General features: G+C 43.5%; 1 protein-coding gene across 1 annotated transcript in view; it reads right to left on the reverse strand.

The window, feature by feature from the left end:
- The window catches only part of LOC144818743 (uncharacterized), a 107,814-nt gene that overhangs the window by 79,755 nt on the left and 3,310 nt on the right, over window positions 1-24,749 (reverse strand). The window contains exons 3-5 of the mRNA XM_078676446.1: window positions 22,829-22,939; window positions 8,960-9,055; window positions 6,891-7,001 (exon numbers count right to left, since the gene is read on the reverse strand). Coding sequence (XP_078532572.1) covers window positions 6,891-7,001; window positions 8,960-9,055; window positions 22,829-22,939 — 318 coding nt within the window. The remainder of the gene's footprint in view (window positions 1-6,890; window positions 7,002-8,959; window positions 9,056-22,828; window positions 22,940-24,749) is intronic.

Below are 24,749 nucleotides of genomic sequence, written 5' to 3' on the forward strand. Positions count from 1 at the left end.
GATGTATTGTCACCCATGAGCGTTGCTTGTGCGGATACATTTAGTGGGGATCTAAGAGCCTCCGGGGTGGTAACTTTGAGCATATCCCCCATATCATCAACGACCATGCTGTCACTCGCAATATTGCCATTGTTCCCATTGTTCCCACTGTTACTGCTGGTACTGCTACAGTCCATTACCACGGAGGTTGAAGCGGGGTTGTCCCCGGGAGATATCGCAGTAGGCGCAAAAAAATGAGGTTGTGGTTGATCGGACGTGCTACCTCCATTGCTAGCCCCGTTTGCCTTTAATTTCTCAGCAAGAAAAGGTTGGGTAAGACCAGATGGAGCACCAGCTTTTGTTTTGTCGATGTGTACAGTGGGCACAGTGGTTACGATGGGTGCTGAGATTACATCAATAGGGCTATTACCAGATAATCGCAATGCCATGGTTTTCACCCCGCCCTTAGCCTGTACCCATTGTCTGATAGGGCTGTTCTCAGCAAAAGTTGTCAAGGTGTTTGTCTTCTTCGTTTTACCCGCCAATTTAACCATCTTGCTCTTACTTTTCCCCTTCAGCTTTTTAGGTGCCATTTTATTTTTGTCTTTGATCATACATAGGGGTGTGTTACTCCCCTGCTCATTAACATCCACATAATCTTCATCTGTTTCACCTAAGTCTATGTTAGCATCCCTTGCAGTTCCCTCAGTTTCTGTCATCTCAGCAGCAGCACAGCCTTTATCGGGAGAGGGACTAATGACAATCGTAGCATTAGTAGTAGTGCAAGAGGAGGAGGAAGCTTTAGCATCGATGACAGTGCTTGGTAAATTCAATGTTGGAGACTGTGGAGCCAGAGAGCCAGAATGATGGACACGAGTGCTACTTATGTCATTAACCATGGAAACGCTGTTCATAAGAATTTGGTCGGGAGTAGCCTCTACTGCCCCCGCTGCCACCCCTCCGTTTCTCAGTGAAGCTAAAGTCTGTACCACAGTATTAGCCTGAGTATTTGCCTGAGCTATTGAAGCCTGCCCTGTTGGGGCTATAATATCAGCAATAGCATCCTTATCTGCTGCATAGCCTTTGCAGCCCTTCTGCCGCGTTTCAGCAGTGCTCTCTGTTCCTGCTGTTTCTGGCGCCATTGCAGCTCCTACCTCCCCGCTTACACCAGGCTGTATCTCCCGCTCAGCGCTCTGAGCTAACCCCCGGGCTGTGTCCACAGTGATTTTCTTGCCTACCGGTGTCTCGCTGGGTTTCTTTCCTGCCAGTAACTCACTGACTGCAGTCACCGACAATGAAGCTGCAGAAACGCCTGCCCTCCCGCTCACAGTTGTGTTGCGCGTTGTCCGCGTCGGAGGTTTCGGCGCCATCCCGCTGCAGACGCTCGCTCTCTCCGGCCCAGCTACTGCCGGGGCTACGGCGGAACGCAGACCTGGCCAGCGGATCGCTGCTGTCGCAGATGCAGATCTCAACCTGAACCACTCCAGCAGGCTACTCCAACTCTGCCGAAACTCTGCTGAAGCTTGTGCTTGTTGCGGTGTCTCAGTACTCCTAGCACCGACGGAGAAAAGGCATCGGAGAGAGCACTTAATCAGCCGTATTTTCCACATCAGCCTTTGTCTCCGTCTCCGTCTCTGTGACCATCGGTACTGCAGCGCTTCTCATCACTCGAGGTGAGCCTGTTATGTCCAATTATTCTGCTCCGTCGTGTAGCTTAATCATGTATTAGATCTGCGCATATCAATGCTGTGCCCTGTGTCGAAGCATAGCGTCGCTTCAGACCTGGACCTGGACCCGACTCAGCGCCCTTCCACTGCTGGCGGTGTCAATCCGCCATCTTGAGATCCTACCCAATTACCATGAAATTGGATGATAACTTATAATCTGTATTTTTTCACAGTGTTTTTATTTTGGTTTTTTTTCTATTCAGATATTAGGCTTTGAAGCACTTAATTACAGACAGCTAGTTACACCGGGCCCAAATACTGGCAAAATGAAAAATTCCCAGGATTTGATCACCTTCCTCTAAACCCACCAAAGCAACACTCACACAATAACCGGACGTCTCCCACAAAACAATTAACCTTTCACAGTGAATAACTGCTAACTTTCCCATCCCGCTATCTTCGTTCTAGCTGCATATTCAGATCATCTTTTGCCAAACCTTTGAATAAATCTCACCTTCTTCATATACCCGCTCCCTACACAATCCTCCAGATACCAGTGTCACTTTTCCTTTTAACCACTCGCTTCTCCATGCCAAGTATTCTGTGTTCTTTAAATCCACCAGTTTTCTACTATTATCAATCTTATGCATGAGCTAGCGGTCAAGAACCTGTCCTCCATGAGGCAATGAGTTCAGTTTGTGTCTTCGGCATTGCGCCGCCGCAGCCAGCCACCGCCAGCCACCGCACTATGAGTGAGGGAGGGAGTGAGGGAGAGAGAGGAGGTGCAAGACGCTGTGCTGCTCCTCGCTGCCTTCACCTTGCAGGGCCCTCCGAGGCTCCGTTGAGCTCTGTTGAGGCCCCCACGGCCATCGCAGGCCTTGCGGCCATGCGGACCCCTGCCTTGCTCTGCAGAGTCTGCTGGGTCTGCTGGCCCCTCGAGGATCTGGGGGCCAAGAAGAACCACAAAATACTTTTTGTCCAGCAGCGGTGAGCAGCACACGGAGAACAGCACAGACAAGTGGAACCAGCTCTGAGCGGAAGTCTGAGTAGGGCAGAGTGGAGCCGGACTCATCCACGACCCCCAGCCCAGCCAGAACCAGGAATTGGGAACTGCAGCAGAAGCAAGCATGCGGTAAGGCGTGCCAGTGACTGATAGTTCTAGGGCTCCGCCCAGACTAGCAAAGTAGGGGGTTCACTGCAGTAATATTCTGGCTCCTGTAACTACTCCTAGAGGACAGGGAAGTAGAGAAGTAGAATGACGTGTGGAGGGCATAAGGTAGACAGGCGGCAAGGTATTAGTTGGTGGAGCCTGCTTGCCTGCTGCAGCACGTGGCCTGTAGTTTTGAACACTGGCTGTTGGACACTGGAGAACCACTTGGAACATTAGGGTTATTGCCCCCTCCCCCTTTAAGGACGACCCAAGGACAAAATCTTTCTCAGTGTCCACTTAAAGAATCACATTTTGATAGGTTAATAATAAATAAATATACTAATATACAAAAGAGGTTGTAAGAGAAATGCAAGGGTACAAAAGCCATAAGACCATAAAAAGCCAGTCACAGCACTGCAATTTATGAGGTCAGGACGTGTACGTAGAGGGACTATACTTTCAAACAACATCAGTAAGCGTAAAAGGAAGCTGAAAACATCTGCTGGCACAGTGAGCAAACCGCAGGCAAAGACTAGACCTGGTATGCAGAAAACTGACACTATAATTGAAATAACTCCAGATACCAAGCAGACAAGCAATATAACTTCAGAAAACAAACCTTTAAAACATCGCCTTTTCCAGCCCAAAATAGATGCAAAATGTTGCTTCCTAAAAAACACAGGAGACACTCTTCTCTCAGGTCCTACACCAACAACAGGCCTTCGGACTCCCCTCCAGGCCCCCAATACCAAACGGAAAGTGGGGAGAGAGAAGGAAACAAAGATCAAAGCAGCAGGGCAGAGAACTCTAGGTCAGTAAGTCCAGCCAGTCTAGTCAGTCTAACAACAATCCTACAGTGTCAAACTATCTCCGCCTCCTAGACGTCCCAGACCTTGGCAACAAAACCAAATGGAGTAGATAGGAGATAATTCAGGAGTCAAACTCAAAGAATGGGACTAAGGAACAGTGGGAGGCCACCACAGAAGGAATAGGCGCTTACAGTCTTGATGCAATAGACATCTCAAATGTCCCATCGCCCAGAAGTATATCACGAAACAAAACCGAAGGAGGCAATTGTGTTATAACAGAGGCATTAACTGTTTTGACAGCCCCAAAGAAAACCCGCAGACGAGGAAAAGAACATACATACCTGCAGATGAAATGGAAGAAACAAAAACAACAGCAGGTGAATCTGTACTCCTAAACAAAAATCTGGGCTCAGAGTATAAAGTACTGCTCGCAACATCACCAACACAAAGTAAGTCTGTGACACCCCATCTTAGTGAAATGGAAGATAGTGAAGACCTGGACCAATTCTCATATCTCGATAAGGAGGAATGGGAGGGACTCCTCGAAACCTAATCGCAGGATAACTGCAGGAACGACACCGTGGTAGATATAAAAAGAGAGGTGCCTTCGGGAAACACAGGAAACGCGGTTCACAATGCAGGGGAGGGGATGCAAGTAAAAGCAAATCTACCCAAATGCAAAAGGGGTGCATCCGGAGATCAACATGAAGACACACATCAATCAGATAATGGGAAAGCCTGCTAAAAACAGTGCAATTCCTGGTAAAGACCCTCCAATATCAATCCGATAAAATGTACACACATCCCATTAAAATGGACACACAACTAACCTTAATGAATACTTTGGCAGTCTTTGTGGTTGCAATTGACAGCAAGCTAGGCATATTGAACACCTCTCTGCAAAGCATACAGGATTATGCCCTAGCGAACAGTCGAACCTGTGGATGCAGCCCGATTGTCGATAAACTAGCTATTCGTCCGACAATGTTGAGTGACTTATGCTCACAAATCAAAAAGTCTTCAAACACTGGCTACACTGAGCTATTAGTGAAATAATCCTTAAATGGAAACAACAAAGTTATGACAATTCATCCAAATGAAATCGCTATGGAAGAGTACCTATCGACCGTGACCAGACCAACACAAAACAACGGAAAAAATGAGAACAGCAAAAAACATACGTACTGAGCCAAGTGCCGGATACTCCAGGAGAGGATAAAGGGGAAAGCAAAATGAATGCAAAACAAAGACGCACAAAAACGGAAATATCAAAATCAAAAACAAATTTGCAATAAGAACTGATTTTTGCGCCTCTTTGGGTCAACATCAACCCAAAAAAAAAAAATATATCAACAAAACACATCCACACCAGAAAAAACAAACATAAAGAGCACAGACATAAAGGTAGGATTAAGTCAAAAGTCCCCAATCAGGATCCTAGAAGCAAAGAAGACAGAGCAGTCTGGGGAGGCAGCGGACAGAGTCTACACAGCTCCAAACGGAAAGAAACAGCACTACAATTTGATTTAAAAATACTGAAGTGGAAACTATGATGGGAATCCAACTGCCAGACTTGAATCAAGATCATATGCTATCTGGATTTCCTCAAACATCAATTAAAAATAAATGGTCAAGTCACTGAGGGAAGCAAGGTAAACATGGGAAATTTGGCAAATCTGGAAATCAAATCTATGGTTCATGTGGAAGCGGAGAACACAAGGACGAACCATTTTCTCAATAAGGTCATGGTTCATAGGGAAGCAGAGAACACAAGGACCAGCCATTTTCTCCATAAGGACATGATTGACACACAAACATCTTCCTGTATAAACACAGAGCATCACCTGGGACAGCAATTATTTTGAGGCACTCCCAGATCATAACCAAATTAGTTGGGGATCAAATCGGAAAGAATCTGCAGGACGACTGACAGAAGTCGAACAAAAGGCACAACTGAAAAGAGCTGAAGGGAACCTGCTGGAAATAGTAGGATGTCAAAATAATGCTGCCCTTCCATATACAAAGCAAAAATCTGACCCTAAAGGGATAAGTGGGAAGGAAACAAGCACCTTATGGTTTAGGCCAGATATACCTCTAAAGGAAGGCAGGATATTATGAATCGAGGTAATATATCGAGTCTGCTATCCCATATTCCATCCTTGACAGAGATAAAGACAACAGACCTAGATTCAATAGAATTGATCAAATGCAAGGACTCCATGGTGGGAGAAAAAATTAGAGCAACATGGAGCTCATCTACAATTGCACAAAGTATATTCTTAAAAAGCGACATTTTTAAGACCTGGGGTAGAACTATTACCCCATACATCAAGCCAGGATAACCTGACCTGTTAATGCCAAAGCACACAAGGGAAAATTAGGTCTACTACATTGGTGCTGAAAGGGGCTATGGGGCACTGTAAAACGAATTGGGAGCACCCTCCAGCGGAACCTGAAACCAGTCATGATCCTATTATGCTGCAGAATTGGGATTCTGACATAAGATGGATCTCGAGAACAATAAATAATGATACAAAAGATTGACAACTTCCCTGTCCACTGCAAAGGTCCGGCACGAAAGGGTCTATATGGATATGCTCATGGATGTGAATGGACTGGCAAACAAATGATCAGATCTGGACTTTATCACCCATATTAGGGCGTTTGATATTGTGGCTTCACAAGAGACTTGGCTGATTGATCCTCCTCATTTGCAGGGTTTCCTGCGTTTTTTCACAAGTGCACTTACAGGGGCAAAGTATGGACACATGCAGAGAAGTTGGTCATACATGTTGCAAGTACAATCAAGCTCATAACCCGTGAATTTGGTCCTACAGCACCAGCAACCTTAGCTGTAAACGTATTCTCCCCAACATCAACACACGTAACGGACACCAACATCATAATAATAGATGTTTATATTCAACCAAAACAAAAAAACAAATTAGCAAAGCAAATGTGTAATTTTGTAGAAACATGCATCAGAGAAGGGCCTACAACAGACCTCAGTCTCACCAGGGACCTACATTTCAATCTAATGGGTTCCAACAGTCAATGAGTGCTGCAGCTTTTTTTAATCACCGTAATAAGCAACAAACATAATTAAGATATGTTTCTAGTAAAAGTCAATCACATGTATGTTTGGAAAAGTCAATGAATTAAGGGATTACTGGCATTTCGCAGGAAATTTTTACACCAACTGAGGAGTACTTCTTGTTCCTCAAGTGACGGTTAATCAATGGACCAAACCTCGATTGTAGAAATTACAGAAATGAGAGTAATTACCAAAACTGGGGCTGGTGTTAAAGTCTCCTTCTGCACCAAGATGATTTACCACATGTGATGAAGAACCTTCTTCCTTGCTACGAGAAGCACTAGACTTGAAACCGGATAACCCTGGTCAAGAAGAGCATGGAAAAGAGCATTGTTAAATATTATTTTAACCCAATATTATTTACAACGTGGTTCAAAACATGAATGTCAGAAATCTTCTATTTAACGTTCTGAGGTGCTTAATTTTGTTAGGACCTGAAATAAAATATATATATATCAATATCAAAAAGAGTCTCCAAACCTCCACAAAGCAAGATGAGAGTAACGGACTCCAATAGGTAGAATGGCAAGTTTTTTATTCTTCACACTTCTCCGTAATCTGACGCGTATCGAGCCACAAGTGCCCTTGATCACATACGGAGCGCAGTCCGCCAAGATTTTTATATATTTCTTTTTCTTACACACCCCTTCAGTGTCCCGTGATACCAAATGTGAAAGAAACACTACATCTTTGACTCTCCATTGTCTCAATCAGATACTTTGAAACGGACTATGTTATCCATATTAATGTTGTAAGATCGATCATGATTGTGGGTGTTCTCTGGGCATTATTTGTATATGAATAAATAAATAAATATGCATAAATATGCAACAATCAGTAAAGATGCAAATAAATAGATAGTTAAATACATGTGTTTCTTCATTACCACAGTCTACATCATTACCTTTATGTAAACTGATCATGTGCAAAAGATCGCATTTTATAAAATCATGTATATACTCTTATCTAAAGATTTTTTGCCCACATGTTGCTATGTACTACCATTGTCATAGATCTTTAACGGCATCAATGTTTGAATATCAGTACCCTACTCCACAGATGTGGTCACCATCTGTAAACATAGTCTCATATAGTTGCGATTTAATACTGGGGAGTCATCTCGCTTAATTATTTTTATAATTTTTTCTTTACATATTTTATTATGTATTTTATTCATTGAGAGTATTATAACTCATATGCAGTGCTTCTATGCCTAGCATTTTCAGAATATTATGCAGAATTGCATGATGAAAGTGCAGAGTGCTTACAAATACAATACTAATTCTCTGTAATATGACGTGCTAGTGATAACTTAATAAAAAACGTAATAAAAAACCCTATACCTCATAAGAACCCCTCGGGTTAAGATTGTTTTTAATTTCATTTGGGTTGCAGCGGTTATTTGAAATCTCGTAGTGATAAAGCCCTACTAGTTTGTCTACAGTGACAGGTCAAGTGGTTATGGAGCTATGTAACTTATCAAACGTGTTACAGGAAATTATACATGTCCTCTGTATTGTTTAACCCGTTGGGTGCTTTGCAGTCCAGTTCAAGAATCATGCGTGTTTTCAGGTGTCTCAGTAGTTTTTCCCCGTTTCCTCCTCTACGGGGGTTAGGGCTAGCATCAACAACGTAATATTTTAAGACATTTGAATTCATTGTTGTGGTCACTCCTAAAGTGACGTGCGACAGGGTGTGCGGTGTCATTGTTTACGATAGCTTTACAATAGCTTTACGATAGCTCGCAAGTGCTGCAATATACTGACATGCACCTGTAGCTTAGTACTCCCAACATATCTTAAGGCATAGGTGCATGTCAGAACATAAACCACGTACTCTGTTCTGCATATATATATACACACACACTTTTACAATTTTCTTTATCAGCTTGTGTGGCTTATTGGGAGAATACAGAAGAGATGGCAATGAAATCTCATATCCTTCCCGTCTCCTTTTCTGTTTTTTTCCGTTAAGCCACATTGTTAGTTAATGTTTTTTAAAGCGCTTAAAAAACACAAACCTAGTTCTACAAATCCATATAATAGACACAGGTTATGTGGCACAGTAGCAGGGTAACTTAGCTTCATGTTCATAATTTCCTATTCCTACAATAAAGGCCTAGTATTAGCATAATTTGTTCTGAAGATCTGTGGGCACTATGATACATTTTAAGCATATAAACTAATAATGTGTATAGAGTTAATGAAGCAGGAAGAATTGTACACGTAATTCACCCCCTTGCCCTCGTTTCCACAATAACCTGTTTCTTTTCTTTTGGAGTCCGAAGTAATCTTCAAACATTGGTTTTCTTCTCCGCTTACCCTGAAAACCACATCTGGACTGGTAATAGCATCGCCTGTGACATAAAAGCAAAAATCATTTATTACTTCAAAGCATACAATTTCCCATTTTTAATACCACAATCTTCCTTCCTAAAGTTACATTTCCAAATAATAGACCCTGCCTAAACATCTACAACCAATTTTGTTCTGCGGAAAAACCAAAAGAGTAAGCTTGGTTATACATCTCAGGGCAAGTAACAGACAGTGGCAGCAGGTATGACGCGCGGGTGGCGTTGGCAGAGAGGAATGGGGGGGGGGGGGCAGGGCTGCACAATGCAAAATATATATATATATATATATATAAAACGTACCTTGCCGCCGTGTCCCGTGTCTCTGCTTCTGCTCTCCTCATGGGACTCGAGGAACAGGAGGCCAGGAAGAACCGCCAGGCTCCCCAGACCAATCACAACACTGCAATGCAGCGTTGTGATTGGTTTTTAGCGTCCCGGTTTGACACTCAACCAGGGAATGGGGGAGCTTGGGCATGTTCTCCGTCAGGCTGTAATGCTATTTCACCGTCAACTCTCAGTACCTCCAATTGGGTAAACTGGTGAAAGCAGGCTCCGCAACCAGTCCTCTTCAACTCACGCAGCCTTCAAGACATCCGGACATGCTGGACATAAACGCACGCACGGGGCAAATCTCTGGTCCAGCCAGGCACACTGTGGGCAAAGAGCTGCTGAGATTGAAGTATGCACCATTTAACCTCAAGATGGTGGCACTTACGTGATGCTGAGCCTGATGGCTCATGGCACGTCTCTGCTTAAAGAAACGTCTGACAACAGCTGGTAACAGGGAGAACACAGCGTCGTCACAGAAGATGCCTCGAGAGCAGCATGCGATTCCAAACTCCCGGTAAGCTGCAAGCGCATGGAAAGTCTTGTGCTAAGAATTTTAAAGTAGACAGTGACAGTTTGCCTGCAAGGATCAATAAAAGTCTAGTGAAATGTTATTTTTTCAATTCTGAAGGCCCCATCCAGTCGCTGGTACATAGTGTGAATTCAGAACACCAAATTCACCACGAAAAAGACTTCACTCCACACTTGAGCTCCCTGTGTAAGAGACAAAAACGGATGAAAGTCTGTGGGGCACTTTTGAACGAGGCTCTCTGTGCCAGTAATACATCCGACAATATCACGATTCAGTGAACACGCATTCAAAAATAGAGTAACTGACCTTTGAAATCTGATGATTCCGCATTCAGTTAGGAAGTCTCTGACCTTTTAAACTCAGAAACTCCGATGCTCTTCAATGGATGGGTCTTATATGAACACCAAAACACAGCAGGGCTTCGTGCAGTTCTCAAAATCTCACTTTTTGCTGAAATGTTGTAATGGTTACTGTGAATGTACAACAAAACACTCCAATCACATGTCCTTGTGCAGCGTTCATGTTTGATATGGCAGAAAGAAAGTCTAAAATTATGTTGCTTACTTTCCTTAAAGGCTCAGTTCTTTTAAATGTGTCCAGATGAAACAAAGTACAGCACGCTTGGGCTGGGGCTGTCCGATGTAATGGACACTGGTGGGGCTGCAAGGCGTTCTGTACCAATTTCCTATGTTTCCTTTGTGGCTTCTTAGGTTTCAAACCAACTTCTTGTAAGTCAACTTGCGCTGAATGTATGGCCTCTTGTGACCCAGACATGTTGCAATTTTTCCCGTAGGATGCCTGCGCTTGAAGATCATGACGTTTCTTTCCAACATGTAGACTATTTGTAGATGTCATCTTAAGCTTCCTTCAGACTAACTTTTGTGCGAGAGAAAGTCTCCCCCTCATCACCAAAAATAATGTAGTAACATAGTCCATGCTGGTAGATGTTGATTAAGTAGGTTTATTGAAGTAGATCATAATGTAGAGTAGATCCAATACAGCAGCCCCACCAGGAGCAACCTGCTAGCTGCTCAGCCCATCCACCAACTGTAACCACTCACACCAGTCATCCAAGCATTCCACTCATGGCCCACACACCAACATTCCACACAGAACACTCACACTGGCTGAGCAGCTAGGAACAAGATAGCAGACAACATTATAACAACATTAAGATACTACAGGCACAACTTCTGGGCTGTTCTAATTTTTACCGTCTGTCTTCCCGCCGAAAAGGGGGTATGACAGGAAAGGGGCCTGACTGCTCCTGATAGCAGGAGAGGCTGGGGGTAGTGTTAAAAAGGCAGCAAGGCCTTTGAAAATTGCTGACTGCGCGAGATGTAGGACGGAGATGGCGTGTGGAAAGTACGAAATTGTTGAAACCCGTCTGGCAGAAAATTGTGCGTCCGTAGAAGTGAACATTGAATGAAAAACATACATCGTAGATTTGAAGATTCAAACCAGGGTAGAGAGAGCGTAGATTGGTAAATCTGGCGGGTCCTGATGAAGGTGGTTTCTATCGCCATTACCTTCCACCGAAACGCATTGACCAAAGTCCTTTTAAAATCTCACTGATTAGAGTGGATACATATTGGACAATAGAGATAACAACAATAGGAATGTTAACGTGTGCAGATGTATGAGGTTATGACTGTGTGTGAATGAGAGAAAGTGTGGAATGCGAGTATTGTTCTCTACCTGGTTAGAGGTGTGTTTTTTCGTATGAATATTGAAAAATGTTTTTTGAATTATGATATCTCTTTGATCATAATGTAGTGTGTAAAGAAATGAACTTTTTTTAATAACTGAAAAAATGATATGAAATTAACTATCTTATATTTAAAAAAAAAAGAGAAAAAATAATTTCAATAAAAAGAAATGAGAAAGTGAAAATGATGTATTATTATTGTCTGGTTATGCCCATTTAATTGGAGGGAAACCCCGAAAAAAATAAAAGGCCGTGGGGGAGCTGCTTTTGCGTGTTTGACTGTTATTCCCCTCTGCTCCCTGGCCTAAAAGTGACTGTTCTAGAGGGGGTCCCCAAAACTTTACTTAGGCCTTTGAAACTACCATGCCACAGATGGCTCTTCCTAACCTGGGGGAGGTGTGAACTCCTTTGCCCAGGAAAGGCTTTGTTTCTGGGCCCAGGGAGCGGAGGCCCCCACCCCAGGGATCCAGAAACATGTCCTGTGGTGGCAGGCTGGTGTTTACCAGCCAGGGAACCCTCCAGATGCTGGTCTTTTTTCAGTGGGCATCTCTAAGATGCCCTCTGATGGCATTGTATAATAAATCCCACACTGGCATCAGTGTGTGTTTATTATGATGAGAGGTTTGCTACCAAACTTCCCAGAATTTAGTAGCGCCATTATGGTTTTGTGGACTAGTAATGACAAAGCCCCAGACCATATACTCTTTATGACTTTACTGCACTTTCAATGTCTAAGAATGGACTTAGACACTGTAGGGGTACAGTGCTAACGCAACTGTACCCTCACCAGTGGTATAGTGCACCCAGCTAGAGGGGTGCCTTGGATTTACCTTAGGCAGTGGGTTTCAGGCAAGGCACACAAGTATGTGTGCCATGTCAACTCTTCACTTTTCTCTTCACCAAAACACACAGCCTGCAATGGCAGTGTGTGTGTGTATTAAGGTACAGGACCTCTAAGGGTGGCACAATACATGCTTGGAGGCCTTCCCTGGTCACAGTGCGCTTGGTACCAATGGTACCTTTTATAAGGGACTTACATTTGGCCAGAGAGGTGCCAATTGTGAGCATCAATGTACAGTTTTGGGAAAGAACACCGGCCCTGGGAACAGGATTGGTAGGGACCCTGGGAACATCAAGTCAAAGTGCATCAGAAATCTGCTTCCTACACATGCCAGTAGTGTTGTCCCTGAATGACGTCAACCTTCCCTTGATGGATAGCAATAAGGGATTCTACACAACGACTAGCAGGTTGAGGTGAAGATGAGGCTCTCATCAACAGCTCTCCTACATGACCTTCCCAACCCAGAAGTGATGCATTGGTCACCAACATCAACTTTAGGTGGGGTAGGGAGGGGTTGCTGGTCCAATTGCCTGCCAGATGTTATGGCTTCCCAGCTGTGGAAAAAATGTGTGATCCTGCCTTCCACAGGGTGGTTGGGAGCCAATAAGGACAAACTAAAACGGCTTGGAGGCTGGTGCCAGAGGGTCTGGGGACTGGGTAGATTGCTACCAGTGCTGGCCTAGATGTTGCTTGATGGGTCACCGACCCTGAAAGCACTAGGGTATCTGTTTTAGGGCCTGGATGCTGTCTAAAGGCGAAACCCCTAGCAATGCCTCAAAAGTGGCAAAATTGTTAGCGATACTGCCTTACAGGTGTGAAAAGACCAAGGGAGCAGGTAGTAGATCTACTCTCGTTAAAGTGCTTGAGGGAGATTATTTCTTCATGCGAAAGAGGTGGGACCCAACAAAAAGCATATCCATGCTTGACACTGGAAAGTTACCCGAGAAGGTCATGGACCTCATCCACACATTATGCGGAAGCACCATGCTAGTGCTGACTACTCTGCCAAAGCAGTCTGTTGTATCCAGGTCTGACTGGATGACATACTAGGCCACATCCTGGTCTTCTTAAATTGTCTATGCCAAACTGGTGGGGAACTCCTTTGGACTGCTGGTAAGATCTCAGCAATCTAGTCCCATTATTTATAGGAGTACCTTCCCAGCAAACAGCTGATGTGGCCAACCTGAGGGTGAGTTTGGCATAAGAAAATATCCTCTTCCCGAATGTCTCAATTCTTTTCAACTCTCTTTCCAGGGGATGGGAAATAATGGCATAAGAATTAGGGTTAACCCTGTTAGAGGAGGCCTGTATTACCAGACTAAGGAGCAGGGTCATCCAGAGCGAGCCTGTGGCGATGTATCACCGGTCTGTTTACAAGTGGACAAAAGCAGGGTTTGGTCCAAGCGCCCATGAGGGTGTCATTCTGTGCCTCACTGAACAGTAGTAGACGTCCAGATTAGGATTCTCCAGGTTTTAACACTTCTGGAAGGCAACTGGAGATCTAAGCCTTTGTCCACCTTTCTAATGACCACCCCAAATGAGGCAGACTCTTCTGAGAAAGGGCGAGGTAGGGAGACCAACCCTATGCCAGGGTAAGTGTCCAGTCCACTGGCCTCTTGTAGTTCCATAGAAAAATTGTCATCACCATATTGTGGGGAAAATGTGTCCCATTCATCACCATCATCATCAAAAACTGGTTGGCTCTGGTCATAGTTCAATGTGAAAACTTGTGTGTGTGTGTGTGAGTGCTGGCAGGTAGCTCCTAGGCAAAAGTGATGTTTTACCAGTGTTAAAATGTATAGGGGGATGTGTGAGTAAGGGCTGAGCTCAAGAGGGATTCAGTGTGAGTCGAACTGAAGTATCTATTCGATGTCCTCCTCCGGCATGTGCAGCATCAATACAGCAGGAACCAGCATGAAGTGTGGTACAGGGCATGGAGTCTGCTCTGGAGTCAGAGCTGAACCTGAAGAGTTTCAGGAGGCACAAATGGTGCCTAGGGTGGACCTGCCTTTGGTAACCCATTTAGAGGCCTCTCCAGATCCATGGGGTCAGAAGGTATGTCAAAAGGAAGCTGGTAAGATGCTGAAGATGCGGCGAGTAGCTTCCTTAAACACTTCAATCTGTTGTGGTACTCCCGACGGACCCAGAAATTTGGGATGCATAGGAACCAGCTTGGGAGTCAGCTTCTCAGTAGGGGACCAGGAGCAAGACCATAGGCGCCTTGATGCCCGTGAGACTTCCCAGATGGAAAGTGGTGAGGCAGGGACATGACCCGCTTGGACTTCCTTGTGTTTCTTCTGGGATTTTGACTTATCTGAAAACTTGGATCATGATGACCACCTGTTAGGATACCGCCACAAGAGCAGGAATGGGTCCGCGTCCATGACTTTAAGAGGGAGAGGCCATTTCATGACTTCCTTTGGTGCTCTGCAACGTAGAGCTTGGTTTCTTAGTCACGTAATACATTTACCTGCATTAGGGCACAATCCTCACATGGCTTGGATTCGTGTCCCCACTCCAAACACCAGAGGCACACCTCATTGGGATCTGTTGCAGATATTTGTTTGCAAGAGTTCCTACAAGGCTTCACCCTTATGATTTTAAGAGGGGTGTATTCCCTTGCACACTGGAAAGAACTTTTTGTGAAAAATGCTTGTCAGCTGATAAGAAAAGGCTAGGAGGTAGCTCTGCGTCCGCATAAGAAGGCACAGAAAGAAAGGAACTGACATCAGTAAACTTGGGTGTTGCCTATATGTCATCACTTCTGGGGCAGAGTGGAGTCAACGCAGAGCCGTACAACGTCACCTACAGGTGTGCAGGAGGAAACTGAAAAAAATCTTCCTGATTCAGTCTAGCCTCTGGGGATATTTTGAAGTTGAGGAATCTGCGGTTAGAAGTAACCATCAAAAGTTGCACTATTTCAGAAGATCCATTTCTTCCGTAATATCCCACATAATCATATAGCACTTAGTGTTTTGAAAGCAAATTACAGTCTTGATGCTTTAAGTAAATAAAGATTTATCATCCATAAAGATTCATCATCCCAAATGCAAAAATCGCAATTACAGAAAGCGCAAAATTGCGAAGAATCGCATTTAAGGAATCTCAATTAGCGATTCCTTAAATGCTATTCATGAACCTTTTAAAAATTGCGAATTCGCAATATGGGGCCGCTATTTACGGCGAAGTGTAACTTCGCGGTAAATAGCGAAAACTTAGAAAAATGCACTTTGGTGCATTTTTCTAAGTTGCATGTTACACACACACATGTCCTTTGGACATGTGTGTGCGCAACACCTGTGTACATTTGACTAATAGGTAACTGTTTACCATTGAGCGCACAGCTAAGTAAAAGGTGATGATACAAAGTAACAACGGTGCTCCAAAATGATAACTAATCGGTTACCACGACTAGATCAATAAGCTCAAAAGGGCTCAACAAGGATACTATAATCATCGAGCACTCAAAAAGGTCCAGTATTAGTGTTCCATTTATTGGTTTCTTGATTCTTGTCACAATTAAATCTTCATTGAAACTCCTCGTATTATTTTCAACAAAACAGCAGCCAACGCACGTTTCGTCTGGTCTGATCAGACCTACGACTTCCTCAGGGCTGCAACCCAAACAAATTATAATAATAATAAGTAAACCAATTAATGTCTGAATATGACATATTCACATTCATCTTCATAAGGGTTAAATAACTAATTATTATAGTTGTGTCTAAAAAGAGTTATTTATATAGAATTGTTTACTCACCACCAAGTTTATAAGCTGAAAGCACCACGTGTGTATAATTTTAAACATATAAATGGAGGGTTCTTAGTTTATTAGTTCCAAATGAAGAGTAAAAGAGAAAGAACATTGAGATTGTAGTAACAATTCCAGTTTGGCGTCATGGCTAGACCGCGAGGCTACATACCTATGCCTTCCCTCATCGGTAGCATCAATTTATCCACTTCTCAAGTATAGTGCAGTCATTAATATTAACGTATCTGAAAAAATCAGTGCATACGTATTCAGTCTCATATAATTCAGTACTTATTACCAGCGTGTACTCAACTCATAATGATCAGGACTTTCTTACCTTATCCTATAAAAGTAGCGTCCAAGATTATAAAACGATATATTATGTGGCTCAGGTTTCCATATATAAGCTTCGTTATATGTTTTTACATTTCAATTTCCATATTCAGTAACAATATCTGTAAAATAATTATTTACAGACCGTTATTTAGTATTTCTGTTAGGCATTACCTTAAATAATGCACTACGGTTGCCTACAATATTATAATGGAGACAACCATACCTCTGAATATCTAGAGGTGATCCTCAAATTCTCGCCGGAAAGTAGCTCAGTACCAGTATCACGAGTATCTGTAAACGGATAAATAAATATATAGCGAGTTGTCTAGTATAAGCCCAGTAGAAGTTCTAACTGATAGTAATATTCTAAGATTACAGGCATCTGTGTGCTAATAGTACACTCACCGATTACAGAGTCACTGGGCACCTCGGATCGCGTCTCATCGTGTCAGCGTCCTACTCAGGCGCCATCTTGATTAGTCTACTTTATAGCAAAAAAGTGGTTTTTTAGGCGCCATTTTAGTAAAGTTTTAGTGCGTCTTATACTGAGCTTCAAAACACAAAGTTTACCTATTTATAACGATATCGTATACTGCATATATCTTAATTCTCACGTATTAGAAATATTACCCTCACTTTGAAGTATTTACGTGAATTTTTACGAAAGAGATTTTCGGCGAGAAAATAGCAACTCATGCATAAATATTTGGCATATTAACGTATTTTTCCAATTGTTACAGAGCGTGTAATATATTGCCCTAACTATTCTGTATATTACGAAGCTTCTTATTACTACTCGAATTTCAGTGGTGTTCACAGTCGCCATCTTGGAAAGGTCTCAAGTTCTTGTCATGAAATTATTGAATCGAATTTAAAAGTATATGTAGTTGCCCGTTTTATAATACATGCTCGCTCTACAATATAAAGCCTTGGTTATTCCTCTGATCGTAAACTTATAACTCCTACTCAAATTCTCAATAGTATTATCAGTCGCCATCTTGGAGTGGTCTCAAGTTCCTATGTTTATTATCCTGACTCGAGTTGAAATAATATCCTTGTCTTAATATTATTTCTGTCTACCAGTGAGTGGTGGCACCAGCATTTCACTCCGCAGTCCCACCATAGTGCCAGCCTGGTAATAATGGTCAAAAGAGACCCCAGAAATATGCATTGGAGGAAAAGGTAGAAAGTTGCGAAAAGCGGAACTAGTTTCCAACATGTACAGTGTAAATATATAACGGCTTGGATATGTATTCAAATTATCATATCACAACACATGACAGGTTTAGAAGAAATGACCTGTGTACATTTGCATTTCAGGGGTGCTACAGGGTGTCCTTTGGACACCCCTGGCACCCTTGAAATCGCATCCTTATTTGCGATTAGCAGATTGCTAATCGCAAATATGGAATGACTCCCCATTCATTCCTATGGGCCTTTAGGCCCATAGGAATGAATGGGGAGTTATTCCTTATTTGCGATTAGCAATTTGCTAATCGCAAATAAGGACGCTGTAGGAATCGCAATTTTTTTTGAGATTTCTACATGAATCCCGTTTTGCGAGTCTTTAATAGCGATTCCTTAATAATCGCTATTAAGGACTCGCAAAACGGGACATTGATGAATCTGGCCGTATGCGATTCACTAATGGGGCCCGCTTTTATTTTGGTGGGCTATTTCATGCCCCAAGGGCGGTGGAAAGTTACCCTGACCTGCACGGACATGAGATCGCTCTGCTGGTGAGGCATTCACACCGGACGTGTGCAGCAGGAGCGCCCAGGGTGTCTAGCGGGCTTGGCTGTACATGCGAGGCGGCCATAACATTTTCGGGCGGAGAAAAAGAGGAAACCAGGAACAACTTTCAGTAGGTACGGGAGTAGAAAACACAGATTGTAGTAGGCGAGTGGGGCGAAAAGTGAGTGGGGTAAAGAGGGGCAGAATGTAGAAGAAAAAACGTATGAAGAGAAGAGTGTTGATAGAAAACAAACAGAGAGAAAACAGTTTAGGGGGAGGGGCATGGTGAAAGCCACATACCGAGGACAGGCTGAGCAGAGAGGAGTTAGGAGACAGTCGAGGGGCAGAGGACAGGGGTGGAGGGGCGCTGTACCTCCCTGAAGCTAGACTCTGAATGCCAAGACCTGCTGCCTGCACTGGTGAGGAAGTGGTTGAACAGACCTAAGGTATGAAAGGGGATCCACTAGTACTTGGGGGGTTGGGGTGGGGGCTCGTAGGGCTGAAAGGTAAGGAGACAGGCAGTCCCGAGGGGGCCCTACATGAAGACGTGATGTTTACGGAATAGAAATGGAGGGTGGAGGGGGCATACCTGGGGTAAGAGGGTGAGATTTAGGGAGATAGTGGGGTTACCTCGTGCCACGACAGAATAAACCCATTTGCACTGGAGGAGAGGTGTTTAATCTGGAGAGGTATCTGATGGAAGAGGACCAAAAGCGGAGGAGAGCTATCCCTGTGGTGGAGGTCTGAAGACACCGGAGAGGGAACAGTCCCGATGTCAGGGAGTTCCTAAAAAAGACTGTGAAGGAGTAGGGAGAGACTGCGAGGAGACCTGTACGGGGCAGCAGTGGAGTGAAAACAGGGGTCCCCTGCTGAGGGGAGGTCATCGGTGCTCTAAGCGGAGTCCCTGCGGGTGGGAAGAGCCATCTAGAGATTGGGAACGTGCTGCCAGGAGACACCACACCTTCCGTCAGTTCAGATCTGGGCTTTAGATGCCGATTATTTTGTATTTTAGCTTCCCTGTGTTTTGTATGAGTCTATAAGTCCCTACATGCAACGAATGAACAGTTGACTAGGAATCCGATATTGGCTGAAGAAGTCTGACCTGACAAGATGTTGAGCAGCTTCGAATCTCGGTGTCGACTCATCCTGTGATTCTGGGCAGATCACTTATTCTTCCTGTGCCTTCAAACAATGAACGTGTCAACGTGTGATGTAACTGGTGCTCATCATGTAAAGCACCCCAGTACCTTCGGGTCGTGTTTGCGCTATGTAAAACTGCAAACCAAAAAAAAAAGGGCACGTATGTCCGCTAACTTTTGTCCCAAGGCAAAGTAGGGTGGTGGTGCTTTTGAGGAAACCCTATCATGTTGGTTCAATCAAAACTAAAACAAGCCGCATCCAGACACACCGACCTACCAGAGACTTGCACCGGCATGCCACAGACTTACCCACCTATCACAGACCCCTCGAGACACACCAACCTACCATACACTGGGGTCTCGAAATCCTCTTCCACACCATGTCAATTCAGCGCAGTATAACATGCGCACAGCATTGGTTTGGGAACCACTGAATTAGAAGTACTGCGAACCAAATGGAAACTGCTATGCGCTAGACGTGCAGAGTGAGACTTTGTTCCCTGCACTGCGCACGCACGTCAGCCATTTTAAGCCTCATGCAGTTTCACTTTCTCAATGTGCCTGTGCATTTTTCTGTAGAATTTACTTACGTACGTGACGTCTATCACTACGCACAAGTGATAACTGAAAGTTAAATGCTTTTATCCGGGCAGTGACTGGCTTGCGCAAAATTTCACCCAGATACAGCTGGAGCAGTTGGGTGAGACTGGCAGGTGAGTGATTCTGTGTGTGCGTGCCGGGCAGATGTGAAGATCAGCCTAGCACGGTAATGGTGGCTGGCTAGTTGGTGTGGGGTGGGGGTCCTGTTCTGATGAACATGCTCGCTCAGCTCAGGATGTCCTCAATCCCCCATGATTTGGGAGCACTAGCACGTGTTCTTACCTTCCTATGCGACTCTCCCAGGTAGGCTTTAGAGCGACGTACTGAGTATCGCACGGGGGAGAAAGAAAATAGTTGAGTATTGGAACAATCCTTTGTAACCACTCAAACGCGCTCTGGGGAAGCTGGGCGGTGGTAAAGGGCCAGGGGTCAACGTGGGTAGTGAAGACGTTGAAGGAAGGAGTTGGCGTTTGAGCCCATTAGATGGGGTGCGTTAAGATTGGTGACGTGGTTGAGACTGTGTGTGAGGCCATTTGAACGGTTGTTGAGCGGTAGTGTCTGGACCGCTAGAATGGCATGATCATGTTAAAGCAAACCAAATGCAGAGTTCCGCTAGTGGTGCGAGCGTGTCCGTGTGGCGTCGGGCTGTGTAGGCGAGCGCGCATTGGCAGAGAACAGACGGCGTGAGCGTGCACATGGGCTGTCGGGGGGGAAAGTGCACATCTCCTGTCTGGTGTCCAGGCGAGCGCGATGGGAGCACGCATTGGCAGAGAACAGACGGCGTGAGCGTGCACATGGCCTGTCCGGGGGAAAGTGCACATCTCCCGTCCCCCTTCCGAGCCCAAGTCGGTAACAATAGATCTCGGCTAGGCGAGCAGCGCATGGCGCTGCTTCACTAGGCGAGACCTATAAATATTATGTGCTGTGAACCGCGGCTCATCTAACTTGCATGCGGAGCCAGTGTGCTTGATCTTACTTCTGCGCTTGATAATAGTGAGAGGCATATGTGACATGCAACTTTATCATGCATTGCAACATAGTCACCCAAGATAGATATACATGTAATCTAAATGTGAAGAATTTATAAGCGGAAGCTATCTGAACCTACATTAGACAAGGAAAATATAAGAGAATGTATAAAAACTTGTTATTCAGTGATAGCCCGGACAAAAAGAATACATATATTTCTAGGGTGATGTCACCTAATAAAAGAGGAGGGTACAATAACGATCAAGCAATAATCACATGCTCTCTATTCCAACAGAGCAGGATTTAGATAATTGATATTCACAATTCAGAATGTGGACACCAGTAAAAGAAAATATTCTTACAGTTATCTTTTCCGCATAAAATTAGAAAGCAAACTTCCTTTTATCACCTAGCAACTCGTTTATATTGAAGGACATTAATACAACTAGTCTAGGTCTTTTCAATGGCCAACAAGATGTCACTCTCTTCATCACAAATCACATACAGGTGCAGATCATAATATAAAACAATAATATAGGAAAACTAATTCAGAATAAATGTACTAGAAACTATTAAGAACCAATTTAGGTAGTTTAGGTTAGAAAGGGGGGGGGGGGTGTTAGAATGCGACGTGAACTCATGCAAACATGTGCCTGTGTACTAGGCTACTGTTATTGAAACTAGTAAGAACGCTCCTAGCTCAAGCACACTCTTCCCACAGTTTAGAATTTGATTAATTGTTTGCCTTCTGAAACCCAACATATTTTTGAGCCATAGCTCTAATTTAAATTTAATTAAATAAATCTTTTACACTGTGCTGTAAGAACTGCATTTGAAAATCGCTCAGTTTATCTGGCAAGATCTATTACTCCTAACATCCAGCCTATGTCATTTGCCTTGTTTCTCTAGATAATGTTCATAATCTGGCTTAGTGATATACCATCTAATTGTTCCTCAAAGATGACTGTACCTCATTTTCTTTAGACACCATCTTCTAGTATCTTCAACTTTGTTTACACTTGCCTATCTTGCGCCCAAGACCAGCAATTTTGATGCTAAATATGATCATGCATAAAAATAACTCATCTTTTATCCTGAAAGGGACTTTCTCCCTCTTAATCTATTGTTAGATATGAACATAAATATATACTTAAAATTAATTTAATCTATATGAAGAATGTCTTGTCTCATTCTAAATGGAAATTCACATCATAACACCTTTAACAGCAATCAATGCATTACCTGACCGAAAAGACAAAAAAATAATTTCCTGGTGTGTCTTTTGTTTTAAGGGATGATGAAAGACATCTATGTTGCTATGGCTCCAAAGGTTGTGTACATCAGTGATCATACTTTACTATGAGTCTCACAACCAGACTGCCCATACAGAATCAAGGAAAGAAAGTCAATGGTTTGGGGGGGGACAGGATCCACTTTCAGGGCTGTGTGGTAAGGGTGAACCTCAGCCAATCCAGCCTTAAAAGCATTTCAGCGATTGTCACACAATTTTAGATGCATGATTTACTCCTGAAGATGAATAATGCTTCCTGGTACTGAGAAACATAACATATCTGAAACAGTTTACTGTAAAATAATTTATTGGGTCCACTAAACAAAACTCCTGGGGAGGAGCCAAGGACAAAGCACCCAGAAGAGGGAAGGATGTCCTTTCTCGCTTGTGCTATATGGGGCTGAAACAGAAACGCTTTTCTGGGTGCTCTAACCTACGAGTCAACCTGTGTCAGCCACTATGCAACATAGTATTTGTGAATGGTGGTTGTGGATAAGATATGACTAATTCACAGACAAAACCCAGGTAAAGACATGTTTCTTACTTACTTATGCTAGAATTTTTACTGCATATACTCTCTGAGCTCTGATTGGCCGGGATGCACATCTCTTCATTTTCTTTAGAGCCTAATGAAAAGACTGACGTGGCAATAACAGTACCTGTTAAAATTAATGACAAAATTATAATTAGCGTAAAACCTTTTTTTCTAATAAACACAAACACCACATGTTTTATCAAGCAGAAACAAACAGTATTGCTGAACTGAACTTCACAAAAGGTTGTAATAAAAGTAGCGATACAGTTTGGCTGTGTTTGATGTATTAAAAATGAATTACTTTAGTGACTGATCTTAACCTCTTCCGTGCGGCGCAGATTCCGCCCCTGTGCTGGACATTCCAGAACAGGGTGCGGTCGTGACGGAACTGTTCCGTCATCAGCACAGCTCAGCCGTGACTGATGACGGAACGGTTCCGTCACAGTACCTGTTAAAATTAATGACAAAATTATAATTAGCGTAAAACCTTTTTTTCTAATAAACACAAACACCACATGTTTTATCAAGCAGAAACAAACAGTATTGCTGAACTGAACTTCACAAAAGGTTGTAATAAAAGTAGCGATACAGTTTGGCTGTGTTTGATGTATTAAAAATGAATTACTTTAGTGACTGATCTTAACCGCTTCCGTGCGGCGCAGATTCCGCCCCTGTGCTGGACATTCCAGAACAGGGTGCGGTCGTGACGGAACTGTTCCGTCATCAGCACAGCTCAGCCGTGACTGATGACGGAACGGTTCCGTCACAAGCATCGAAGGGGTTAAAGTAACGTACAGAGTAGTATGTCTTCACGTCCTTATGTAAAGTTCTATGACACTCGATTCAGCTGTATGCAAAGAGCTCAAATGCACCAAAGCCCCAAGTGATCTATACATGTTCTGCATAGAACTAGAAATTAACAGTATACAGACATAACAGGATCAACATTATGCATACTAAAATGGCAGACTAAATTGGCAGTATTCCACATGGGTTCAGGATATGATCCACTCTAGATATTCAAGTTGATATAACATATTTATATTTAGTGGACCCACATCATACAGGGATTACTTACATGTATTACTCAGAATGCCTGCATTTACTTACACCTGTCAGGAATTCAGAAAATAATTCCTGACAGGCATAAATGTATTTACCGCTGCAGATTTCTCACTCCTACTGTGGAGAAATTCACATTAGTAAATCTCTCACAAGAGGTGGGCATGAGGAGATGTGATTAGCCTTCAAGGTTTGTGAAAATTCTCAAAATGAAATCAGACTCTCTCCCACCCTGGAAATGGCCAGAGATTTGCTCCAGCCCAGAACTGGAAGGGGAAGGGATCATCACAAAATGTGGTGAGTGAATAGGGGAAGAGCTGTCTTCAAGGGAAAAAACATTGCTCCTGCTGAAAAATACACATAGACATGGGCGACTTTTTTTATTCAGGAAAGGAACCGATTTTCTTCCTACTTTTCTACATTGACTCAGACCAGCAAGACCCCACCTACTGCTTTATAACCCTAAATTGGGGGCATTTCATCCAATAACAAGAACTTTGGACTATTTGATACATTGTTTGTTTTCTTTTAATCCAATGTAGGTCCAGGAGGGGCTCCGAACGCCCCCAACGCCCCCCCCCCCCCCGTGAGCATAATTGTACGAAATTTAAATTTACAGACAGATAAAATAGTAGTTCCCGGGAAGTGTCACATGACATGGAGTATTGTGCCTGGAAACATAATGCAGCATTCCAGGCGTACCCCTGTGAATGTGTTATATTCAAAAAAATAGCAAATCTGCACCTGTACAAAAGGTGTACTTTTACATGTGCAGGTTTACTACTTCTTAATCAATTGGTCCCTGTGAATCTAAAAAGAAAGAATGTACAGACAAAGATGTTAACTATTGTCTTGTAAATCAGGCAGAGATC

Source organism: Lissotriton helveticus, chromosome 2_1 (genome assembly GCF_964261635.1).
Source record: "Lissotriton helveticus chromosome 2_1, aLisHel1.1, whole genome shotgun sequence".
Lineage (NCBI taxonomy): Eukaryota > Metazoa > Chordata > Amphibia > Caudata > Salamandridae > Lissotriton > Lissotriton helveticus.